At 44.3% G+C, this 12249-nt stretch overlaps 1 protein-coding gene across 1 annotated transcript; it reads left to right on the forward strand.

The window, feature by feature from the left end:
- The first annotated feature begins 2099 nt into the window (after positions 1-2099).
- LOC142750913 (melatonin receptor type 1A-like) lies at positions 2100-9750 on the forward strand. The gene is made up of 2 exons (XM_075859888.1): positions 2100-2326; positions 8978-9750. The coding sequence occupies exons 1-2, from the start codon at positions 2140-2142 to the stop codon at positions 9748-9750; spliced, it is 960 nt and encodes a 319-aa protein (XP_075716003.1). The 5' UTR covers positions 2100-2139.
- The last annotated feature ends 2499 nt before the right edge of the window (positions 9751-12249 follow it).

A 12249-nucleotide genomic window follows, 5' to 3' on the forward strand; every position in this document is an offset into this window, starting at 1 on the left:
GTCTTAAACAGCGAATATTTTCCGACCCCAGGTGTATTTAGCAGGCTGCTCTAAGATCAGGAGTTGTAAGTTACAGTTCCTGCTTAGAGGATGAGCGTTCACAGGAGCGCTCATCAGCCTCTTCTACAGCAATGCCAAAAGACGTCGCTGTAGACTAAGCACCTGCACCGCCTGCCGTCAAAAGAGGGCGGTTGTTAAGGCGTTAAACCACAGCCAGGGACAGTTTTAGAGAGAAAGGGGGCCTGCATGCCATTGTTAGACAGCTTTTCCTTTAATGATACCACCATATAGTGCAACGATAATACTGCCATATACAGCCAAAATATTATGACCATTTAGTGCCCAAATAACGAGCAGTATTCCAAATACTACCTAAAAGAATCCACATAGTATAACAATTCAATCCCCAAATAATACCATATATTGCCCAAACAATGTGCAGTATTCCAAATAATAATACCTTAAAGGGATTGTCCGGACATGGGGTGGTTTTTCACACCCATGACCCAACCACAGGATAGGTCATCGGTGGGGGTCAGACACCCAGACCCTACACCAATCAGCTGTTTCAGCTGCCTTTGGGCACCAGAGTGGCCGGTGTCGGGAGCAGATGGCTCTATACACTGTATAGCGGCCGTGCTGCAGTACTGCAACTCTGCTTCTATTCACTTGAATAGGAGTAGAGCTGCAGTACTGCAGCAAGGCCGCTAGACTGTGACTGGAGCCATCTGCTTCTGGCACGAACATCCGGTGCCTGGAGCAAGCCGGAATAGCTAATAGGTGCGGGGTCCAGGTATCGGACCCCCACCAATCATATGCTGATGACTTATCCTGTGGATAGGTTATCAGTATGAAAAACTGCTTTGTGCCTAAGCAACCCCTTTAAAGAGTTCACATAATACAACAATTCAATCCTCAAATAATACGACAACATAGTGACCAAATATTGAGCAGTATTCCAAATAATACTACCTAAAAGAGTCCACATAATCCAATAATTAGATCCTCAAATAATACCACAATGCACCACTAAATAATGCTGAGTGGCTTCAGTTTGCTCCTTGGTTTCCCATTCTCAGGGGTCTGGCAAATACCAAGTAGCATCCCCTAAAACCATCCCTGCCAACAACAAAGAGGACGGAGTGAGTGAGCTCAGGAAGATCATTTTGGCCGACCATCATTTTAAAATTATACAGGAACGAATGTTCGTGATGGCCGGCGGCAGAAAAGTGATCATCATGGTGGATTTTTTCGGCCTTCATTGGCCTAAATTGGGCATCATTCGCCACTTTGCGCAAGCGAATTACGTTGTCTTACGCTTTCTTTTGCAACCATGTGCCTGGTCTGCCAGTTTAGTCTGGCATGTTAATAGTAAGATCGTTCATACGAACATTCCGACATACGATTGATCCGCCACATCACTCTTCAGTGTATGGCCAGTTTAACTCTCTGACCCCCTTCATGGCCAACTCTACGTCTATACTAACACTGAGGCTAGTGGATTAGGGTTTCATGCTTGTTCTTATTTATTTTGCGGTCTTCTGCATAAAGCACATACGTTCTCATTTCCCATCTCCCTCCAGAGAGACACATTCACTTATCTGCTGATTTATCAAGAGTACACAGAAGACAGGTGCCGGGTAGAAGATTGAAGAGCAGACCTCAGTGCAGCAGTATAAAGAATTCTGCTTGTCCAGGACTACGCAGACTGTTAAATGCTTGCACACAAATACCCTGAGTGCACAATTCTGTAGATAACAATCGAAGGATCTGCGCCAGCTCCTATAGCCTTAATATATGGTTCTGTGCGTCTTGAAGGGGGTTTACTGTCCACCCTTTATATTACAGAGTAGAAGTGATAATGGTAAGTTGTGGAGTATGACAGCTGATAATCTATGGATGCGTTTGTATCATCAGAGCTTTCACACTGGAGGGAAAGTCGTTCCTATGGATCATGAAGAGCTCAATGGAGAAAATTAGAAATCCCACCTATACTGTGATGCAGGGAAGTGGAGACAGAAGAGCTTCACTTGTATTTCTGGTGCTGACAGGTTGAAGTGAAGGAGGTACCAGCTACCAGATGCCTTGACAGTATTCACAATGTAGGTGGGAGACAGAGCGTGCACGTCTGTGAGGGGAATGGAACAGGTGGCCCCTACTAAGAGCCGGCACTCTCCTGGGGACCCAAAGGAGGAGGAAGGAGAATATCCCACCTGGGTTATCAGCATGCTCACCACAATCCTCATCGTCACCATCAGCGGAGACATCTTTGGAAACCTTCTGGTTATCACATCTGTCTTAAGGAACAAGAAACTTCGTAAAGCAGGTAAAACAGAAAAAAATTTAATTCAAAAAGATTTTGAAATTTAGATAATTAGAAATGTATTTCACGTGATTTGTAGGATTTTTAGTAAGAGTTGAATGTAAATGAACGAGAAGTTCATGAAGTCACTCCCCTGCATACACATTACTGATCCATTTACACGCAGTTTTCGTTCTTCGAGATTAGAACATTTTAGACATTTTTTTTAGAATTTTTTCATGTTTGCAGGTTCATTTTTGGAATTTTTCCTAAGTTCCTTCTAAAGATTATAATTTTGTTATCAACAGTACTTCATGTCTGAAATGCTTAGAAAACAATTGATTGAATATGTTTTGTTAAAGGGGTTGTCTGGTTTCAGCAAATTAATTACATTTTTTTGTATAATTAAAAATTTATATAATTTTCTAATATACTATTTGTATTAATTCCTCACAGTTTTCAATATCTCAGCTTGTTGTTATTAAGTAGGAACATTCATTGTTTACTTCCAGTGGATAAGTTTGCCTTGGTCATGTGATGGACACACAGGTGAATGGCTCGTTACAGTTACAGTATGTGTATAAGAGCTGTATCTAATGATTCCAGCAGCTGTGTGTGCATCACATGACCATGGACAGAATTGTATCTACCGGAAGTAAACAATGAGGCCGGGTTCCTACGTAGATTAAACGCAGCGGAATTTCAGCAATGGAATTCTGTAGCATTTCCAGTAGCAGCAAAGTGGGTGAGATTTAGAATATCTCATGCCCATGCTGCGAAAAAAAAAAACGCAGCGTAAACGTTAATAAATTGACCTGCGGTGCGGAATTTTATGCTGCGTTTTAGTTAATTTTCCGTTGCGGGTTTTCCCCATTGAATTCAATGGGGATGCAAAACCCGCAACAGAAAGCCAAGTGTTGCGACTTTTGCGGCGTAATCGCAGCGATTACGTCACGAAAATCGCAACTCCAGGAAAAAAAAAATCATACTTACCCAGAACGATTTTTACGCAGCGTATCCGACCCGTGGGAACCCGGCCTGAATGTTCCTACTGAATAACAATAAGCAGAGGTCTTGAAAACGGTGCGGAATTAATACAGAAAGTATATTGAAAAATTATATCAATTTTTAATTATATAAAAAATAGCATTCATTTGCTGAAACCGGACAACTCCTTTAATTCTAGCTAAACCAGAATGGGACCTTTATACCTGGAGTGACATGGGGGTTACAGGTATTACATCCCCAGATACCTTAGACTAGTTAAACGCTATGTACACCTTCGATACACTTTTTTTTTTTTTAATAAATAGTTTTCAGTGTGATTGGTGCGACTAATTACTTTTTATTAAAAATGATTTTTACTTTTTGAGATACAGCTGCTTTATATCCTGTATACAGAGCAGCTGAATCTAGCGCTGAGACCTGAACCCGCCAGATCCACGGGACTGACGCGTACAGTGTCAGCGGTTCCTATGTGTCTCTAAGTTTATGATCGATAACGGAGTCTAGTGATCAGTGGGGGTTCAACAGATCTAACATTTATCACCTATCCATAGTGGATAGGTGATAAATGTTTGTTGCTGGAATACCCCTTTAAAGGATTTGTCCGGGATTAGAGAAAAAGGGTCTGCTTTTTTTCCCCAAGAAGCTGCTCCACTCTTGTCCATAGACTTTGCCTGGTATTGCAGCTCCGTCTCACTCACTGGAATGTGGTTGACCTAAGGATAGGCCATCAATATTTAAATCCCAGGGAATTCTTTTCAGATATTGGGAGTTAATTTTGTACTTTCCACAAGGCTTTATTCAGACGAACGGGAAATACGTGCGTGCAACGCGCGTGATTTGCACGCGCGTTGCACGGACCTATATGTGTCTATGGGGCCGTGCAGACATGTCCGGGATTTTTCCTCAGCGTGAGTCCGCTGAAAAAAAGTCACATGTCATGTCCGTTCTTTGGGCGTTTTGCACGCATCACGCACCCATTGAAGTCAATGGGTGCGTGAAAACCACGCATGCCGCACGGAAGCACTTCCGTGCGAACTGCGTGATTCGCGCAAGAGCTGTCAAAAGGATGAATGTAAACAGAAAAGCACCACGTGCTTTTCTATTTACAAACATCCAAACGGAGTGTCTTTGAGAAGAGCGAACCCGGACAACCGAACCGAACTAAACCGGGTTCAGCCGAACTCGTTTCGGCCGAACCCGGCAAAAAAAATTCCGGTACGCGACGTCACGAGATAGTCACTGTCCAGGGTGCTGAAAGAGTTAAACTGTTTCAGCACCCTGGACAGTGACTTCCGATCACAATATACATGAACGAGTAAAAAAAAAAAGAAGTTCTGACTTACCGATAACTCCCGGCTTCTTCCTCCAGTCTGACCTCCCGGGATGACAATTCAGTCCAAGTCACAGCTGCAGCCAATCACAGGCCAAGCACAGGCTGCAGCGGTCACATGGACTGCCGCGTCATCCAGGGAGGTGGGGCCAGATGTCAAGAGAGGCGCGTCACCAAGGCAACGGCCGGGAAGTTCTCGGTAAGTACGAACCTCTTTTTTTTTTTTAACAGGTTGCTAGATATGGTGATCGGAATTCACTGTCGAGGGTGCTGAAAGAGTTACTGCCGATCAGTTAACTCTTTCAGCACCTTGGACAGTGACTGACGTCGGCTAGAATCATCTCTATGATGGCGGCTGCGCGAAAATCACGCAGCCGCGCATCATACATGGATGACACACGGAGCTGGCAAGTGATTTTTGCGCGCGCAAAAACGCCACGTTCGTGTGAATCCAGCCTAAGGCAATTTTCAACTATTTAACGACCCCAAAGACTCGACATCAGGACACGCCAGGCTAACACACCCGCATGTTATATCATAATATGAATGTAATGCAAGGATCTATGCGAATGCCTTGTCCTGGCATATTGAACATTTCACTTCCTTCACATAATGTATTTCTAAGTCCTACATTAACATAGATTTGCAATAATGGAGGTCCAAAGAATAGGCAACAACTGTCATTATGCCCTATAAACCTGCACGTGTAGTACTGACAAAATATCAAGTCACTTCCTAAATCAGAGTGACATCCGGACACCAAGAGATTACAACATATTAGCAGCAGACGTCTATGTCATCGATTACACGGCAGTCATATTGAAGGAGCCGGCCCAGGGAGGAATCAGCCGTCACATTTCACTATTGTCACTGTAACGCTTCAAAGAATGGGATTTGGTGAAGTGCAGACATTGACTTCTGATTTCTACTGTCTTGGAAAGTGCAGAGCAAAGCGTTCATGTCATTACCGGGGTCTTATAAATCTATTCTGCAGCATGGTCTTCTTATCTGAACATAAAAAGTACCATCCATCCATCCATAACTCACTCTATCTAATCTAATTGTAAAGGATCTGCCAGGCACAGCTTCAGGGTTAACTCCCATAGGTAATCAGTCTTCACCTTAGTCTATGTCTCTGAGACTGACTCCAGCTTCCACCGCTCAGGCTGGCGGGCTTAGGAGTGGGAGAGCCTATCGCAGCCTGGCCAGACTCAGCTAGCTCCCGCCCTCTGTCTATTTATACCTGCCTTTCCTGTTCCTCCTTTGCTTGTGATTCTTCTCGTGTGGTTTCCTGGCCCAGCTACAGCTTCTGACTATTTGATCCTGCTCCATATTGACCCTGGCTTACTGACTACTCTCCTGCTCTGCGTTTGGTACCTCGTACACTCCTGGTTTGACTCGGCTCGTTTACCTCTCTTGTTGCTCACGGTGTTGCCGTGGGCAACTGCCCCATTTCCCTTAGCTTTGTGTACCCTTGTCTGTTTGTCTCGTGCACTTACTGAGCGTAGGGACCACCGCCCAGTTGTACCCCACCGCCTAGGGCGGGTCGTTGCAAGTAGGCAGGGACAGAGTGGCGGGTAGATTAGGGCTCACTTGTCCGTTTCCCTACCCCTATCATTACACTAATTTAATCAAATCTAACTCATATCTATCTGAAAGATCGGTAGTCGAAATTGACCCACAACCCAGACCCGGTAGTTATTTTGACTACCGATCTTTCAGCCCGCTATATAACAGCATGCTTTACGAAATGTCATATCACTTGTACGCAACCTGACGAAGGGGCTGGTATGGCCTTGAAACACATCGTTGTTGTTTATCTGTACAAATAAAAACCAGTTCTGCTACGGCTGCGCCCTCGATCATTCCACTTTCCATTTTTCTATATCTTGAATATCTATCTTAGGCCGGGTTCCCATGGGTCGGATACGCTGTGTAAGAACTACGCAGCGTATCCGACCTGGAACCCACAGCACATTCCGTCCGTAAAACCGCACATTGAAAAAAAACAAAAAAGACGTTTATACTTACCCCCTCCCCCTTCTCTGCTCGCAGTCCGGCCTCCCTATATGACGCTGCAGTGGTCACATTGGATGAAACGTCATCCAAGGCGGCCGAACTGCAGGAAGAAGGAGAGAGTTCTGGGTAAGTATGATTTTTTTTTCCAGAGTTGCGATTTTTGTGGCGGAATCGCTGCGATTCCGCCGCAAAACTTGTCTTTCTGTTGCGAGTTTTGCATCTTATTGAATTCAATGGGAAAAAACCTGCAACAGAGAAGCAACGAAAACGTAGCATAAATCGACATGCTGCGGATTGAAATTCTGCACCGCAGGTCAATTTATTAACGTTTATGCTGCGTTTTTTTCTGCAGTGTGTGCATGAGATTTTCTAAATCTCATCCACTTTGCTGCTACTGAAAGTGCTGCAGGATTTCCGCAGAGTTCCATTGCGGAAATTCCGCAGTGTTTATGCTATGTGTGAACCCGGCCTGTATGTTCCCACACACAGGATACACTGCAGACAGTGGCGTAGCTATAGGGGTCACAGTTACAACCGAGCCCTTAAGAATGGGGGGCCCATAGGGCCCCATTTCCAAACAGCACGCTAATTATTAAATAAATTCTCTGTGATGTGATGCCGGCACTTCCTGGTTACGGGCAGGGCTCCCTAGACATCACAGACACATGGTACACTCAGTGTACCATGTGACCGTGACGTCACGTGTGGAGCGTTCCAGCCAGCATGGAAGAGCAGGTGCGGAAGATCCTGGAAGACTCCAGGTGAGCTGCAGAGACGGCACGTAATGTATTGTATTGTGCGGTCTGTGTTTGCGGAGTAGGAGTGGGGGGCCGTTAAATTACAGTCCCCCCCCCCATCTCCTCTGCAAACTGCACAATACAATACATTAGAAACTGGGGGTCGCGACCCCCTGGGGGATTGTGTGAAGACCTCCGGGAGGGCGTGAGTCACTCACCGAGGTTCCGGTTCCATTTAATGCTGGAGCAAGGAGCTGACGGCTCCTTTCTCCAGCATTGGCTGTGCCCTAAGCCATGAGCAGTTCAACGCAGACAGGCGAGATAAAGTGACGTCATCGTGCCAGTCTGCGCCGAGTCACTCATAGCGCAGACCAAAGGAGGAGAAGGATCCTCCACCCCGCGTGGGAACGGGGATAGGTAATTTTATTATTTTTCTATTATGCACATATGGCTGCATTATACTGTATGGGGGGCAGATATGGCGGGAGGGGCATTATACTGTATGGAGGGCTGATATGGCAGGGGGACATTATACTGTATGGGGGGCTGATATGGTGGGGGGGCATTATACTGTATGGGGCAGATATGGCAGGGGGCATCATACTGTATGGGGAGCATTATACTGTGCGGGGGCAGCTATGGGGAGCATTGTACTGTATGGGGGCAGCTATGGGGGGCATTATACTGTGTGGGGCAGCTATGGGGCATTATACTGTGTGGGGGCATTATACTGTGGAGGCAGCTAGGGGGGGCATTATACTGTGGGGGCATCCATGAGGGCTGTTGGGCAAGGCGGCTGGGCATAGGCACGCGCAGTGGTCTGGTGGTGTTGGGGAGGAGTACCCAAGCTGCATTCTTGCACCAGGACCTATGAGTCTTTAGCTACGCCCCTGGCTGCAGAAAATCTGCAGCAGAATCTCAAGAAAAACGCTGGTAAATCTGTGACAGAAACTCTCAACAATAGTGCATTTTTTTCTGCTCATATTGCTACGGAAACGGCAGCGATTTTACTTGCCTGCACTCTCTTTGCCACTTTTTTTGCGACGTTTTTGGGTCGCGGCCATTGAGCGCTGCAGGCAAAATACGCAGTGAAAACCGCTTTCTCTGCCTCCAATTGATGTCAATGGGAGGTCAGAGATGGAAATGCCTGAAGAAAGGGCATGACTATTCTTTTTCCCGCAAGCGTTTTTCTCCCAATACACAAGCACGCTCGATTCAGCCGATAGTGCATATTTTCTCAATGGAGAGAGGGGAGTAAGCCGCTGCCAGACAGCTCTGGTGGCGGCTTATCTCCCTTGAGAACAAAGGATCGGGACAGTGGTGGACCATTGAAGGTTGGAAGAGAACCTTCATAACTAGAGAACATCCAATCTACTAGGAAGAATAATTTCAAATTTGATAAATTGTTGTAACTTCTGCTCAAGAAACTTTACACTCTAGTCGTCAGTAGTCTTAATGAATTCCATATCACAGATTGGATGACCAGGGACTATGTTTGACCTTCATAAAGCACTGCTTGGTAACTTTCTATATTTGGTTTGACAATAGGCAATATTACTATGTTGTTTCTATCTCATGCAGGAAATGCTTTCGTGGTCAGCCTGGCTGTGGCAGACCTACTGGTGGCATGTTACCCTTACCCTTTGGTTCTTCTTGCAATCGTCAACCGCGGCTGGAGAATGGGACACACTCATTGCCTGTTGAGTGGCTTCTTTATGGGACTAAGTGTTATAAGCTCAGTCTTCAATATAACAGGCATTGCGGTCAATCGATACTTCTACATCTGTCACCAAAGCTGCTACTCCCGTTTGTTCTCCACCACGAGAACCATCTTGTACGTGGGACTGGTGTGGACATTGGCTTTGGCAGCTATTCTACCCAACCTTTTTGTGGGATCCTTGCAATACGACCCAAGAGTCTTCTCCTGCACATTTTCTCAGTCAGTTAGCCCATTGTATACTATAGTCATTGTGATTTTTCATTTCTTTTTACCAATTGGCGTGGTGAGCTTCTGCTATCTCCAGATCTGGATATTAGTTCTCAACAGCCGGCATCGGGTGAAACCGACAAGGCAAGTACACATCCAGATATGGCCGAACAACATGCACAGTTTTATCACCATGTTTATAGTGTTTGTACTTTTTGCGGTGTGCTGGGGACCCCTAAATATAATTGGGCTTTTGGTGGGCTTGAATCCACAACTAGGAGAGTCAATCCCACATTGGCTCTTTGTCACCAGCTATTTCATGGCTTATTTCAATAGCTGTCTTAATGCTGTGGTTTATGGAGCTCTCAATAAGAATTTCCGAAGAGAATATAGGAGAATTTTGCTGAACATTTTCCAATTGGCTTAAAGCTGAATATTTAGTATTTTATGCAATTTCTTATTCCAACACAAAAAGAAAATATTGTTTAAAATGTATGGTTATCACTCAAATATAATTAATGCGGTTGCCCAGTATTAGGAAAAACATGGCTGCTTTCTTCCAAAAACAGCGCTTTACCTGTCCACAGGTTGTGTGTGGTATTGCATCCCAGCCTTATTTACTTCAATAGAGCAGAACTCCAATACCAGACACAGCCCATGAACCGGTGTGACGTGGTAGTTGAAAGAAAGCAGCCATGTTTTACAAATCTTGGACAAATAGCTTAATTAATGAAATCTGTTATTTTATTTTTTCACTATATAATGTAAAATTGTTTAAAAGGATTTTCTGGGGAGATAAAATTTTTTTTTTTAAATGAGCCCAAAACTCTTCCATTCACTTGACTATAGGATTCCTCATCATTTCTTACCATTATTGTTTTGGTACCATCAATAGTGATGTCACCACAGTAGGATGCAGTTACCTGGATGTCACCATTGTCACTCACGTAGATATGTTTGTAGAGTAAGACCTTATGCACATGGCTGTATAACGGCTCCGCAAAGTCTCCACATTAAACAGGGCTTTAGACCAAAACTGTACCTCCATAAGCCATATTACGGACATATTCACACCTAGAAGTCATGGTTCTATGGGAGCATATCTCACGAAGTTGATATCCTACATGAGCACCATATGGCTCCTTGAGCGGCCATACAGGCAATGAGGCCTAAATGTTGGAGACATTTCCAGAGTTAAAACAATTTCTACCCATATGTAGAACTTAGATTTTCATTTCTAAGATTATATCAAGGAATCTAGAGGGCGGAGCAGATGCATTTGCAGCAGCATTCCTCAGTTTATGGTAGTGTCAGACACTCAATTGCCCTCACCAGGTTAGCTTGAATTAGGCACCACCCACGAAGAGCCTCTTCTTGTGTATAGTCCATATAACTAGAAGACTTCGGCTAGGGCTACAGGGCGTAGTGTAGCCCTGCCCGCTTTTTGATGGGCATAATACAGGTTCTTATAGAGCTCAATACAAACCTCTGGTGCTCTAACTCAGGTTTTGATGAACCACGGGAGGTACGGCTGTTGCATCCATAATAAAACGCAAAAAAGCACTATTGCTACAACACCTGAAAGCAGCTGAAGACTACATGGAGGGTCTGACATCAACTAAGCATATGGGAGGGTCTTCATATTTACATGCAATCTGTCTATTTATTATAGATTTTGGAAACCAGAAAAAGCTCCCAAACAAAAACCCTACTCATTCCAAGGTGTCCACCATTATTGACATCGTTCAGTCTGAAGCACGTAACAGGTCACCAAGGGATAGGAAATCAATACAGGTCCAGCAGTATCCATCGTAACAGCAATTACTTATTTACTATGTAAGCGTTAATTAGAATACAACATGGGACGGAGTGTCATTTAGGATGTACACCACTCAATAAATCAATAGAAAAACACCAGACTGTCCAGGACTATTAACTAAACACCTGCTAACGCCACAACGGAGTATAGAACAAGAATTAAGCATTGCTTGAAAACAGGAAGTCCCGTGTGCATAAGAAAATGTCTTCCCCAGTGCCATCAGTCTATTTTGTAAAGTTAGCGATGTTTATAAAAGGCTGCATCTTGCAAGTGACACCCATAGTGGTCAGTTTTTAAAAATTCTTGACAACTGGTCCAAGTTTTTTTTCTTTTTTTTTTTACTAGGAGAACTCGGAGATATTCTTTCAAGCCAGGGGAAACCCTACTCATACCGAAGCTTAATGTGGAATTCTGCATAGATAAAAAAAATCATTTAAGTTTAACTTTTTAATGGGAATTTCACTTTTGCGCAATCAATTACAAGCCATTTTATTGTCAATGAATTCTAGACTACAGGGTGTCCTAAAATAGCTGAAGTCTGCTGATCGGATGATAAAAGATAGAGATGCACTTTAATGATCTGTTATTTGTAGGTACAACATTTTGTGCTGATTATTTTCTTGATATAGGTTTAGATTTTATTCTGATACAGAGCTCCAAATCCGCTGTGTAATCACAGTTAAAGGGGTATACCCAGTATGGACAATTATCACCTATCCACAGGAGTGGTGAGAATTGTCAGATTGCTGAGGTACCCCCATTGATCGTCAGAATGGGGGTCCTGAACCCCCCCCCCCTTACTGATTGACGCAGTGAGTACATTGGCAATGCTCATGCTTTCCCCCTCGAAAGAGTGCCACTCTTGTTCATATATAGTGTACGATATTCCAGGTCAGCCCTATTCACCTGAATAGGGCTGACCTGCAGAACCAGACAGTCCATGGACAAATGTGGCACTAATCCTGAAAAGAAAGCAGAACTTATTCCTAATTTCATACAACTCCGTTGAACTGAAGTTAGGGGGTTGTGCATGGCATCACAGAGAGCGCTGGGAACACTTACCACCTACTAGTTTAAACAGAGACACCTACAAGATTCCCATAGTTA

The sequence above is a fragment of the Rhinoderma darwinii genome, chromosome 3 (genome assembly GCF_050947455.1).
Source record: "Rhinoderma darwinii isolate aRhiDar2 chromosome 3, aRhiDar2.hap1, whole genome shotgun sequence".
Taxonomy (NCBI): Eukaryota; Metazoa; Chordata; class Amphibia; order Anura; family Rhinodermatidae; genus Rhinoderma; species Rhinoderma darwinii.

Excerpts from the sequence above, each read along its gene's own strand:
- LOC142750913 (XM_075859888.1), top strand. The coding sequence starts at position 2,140 with ATGGAACAGGTGGCCCCTACTAAGAGCCGGCACTCTCCTGGGGACCCA. Across the intron at positions 2,327-8,977 it reads CAAGAAACTTCGTAAAGCAG|GAAATGCTTTCGTGGTCAGC; the intron begins GTAAAACAGAAA and ends TATCTCATGCAG.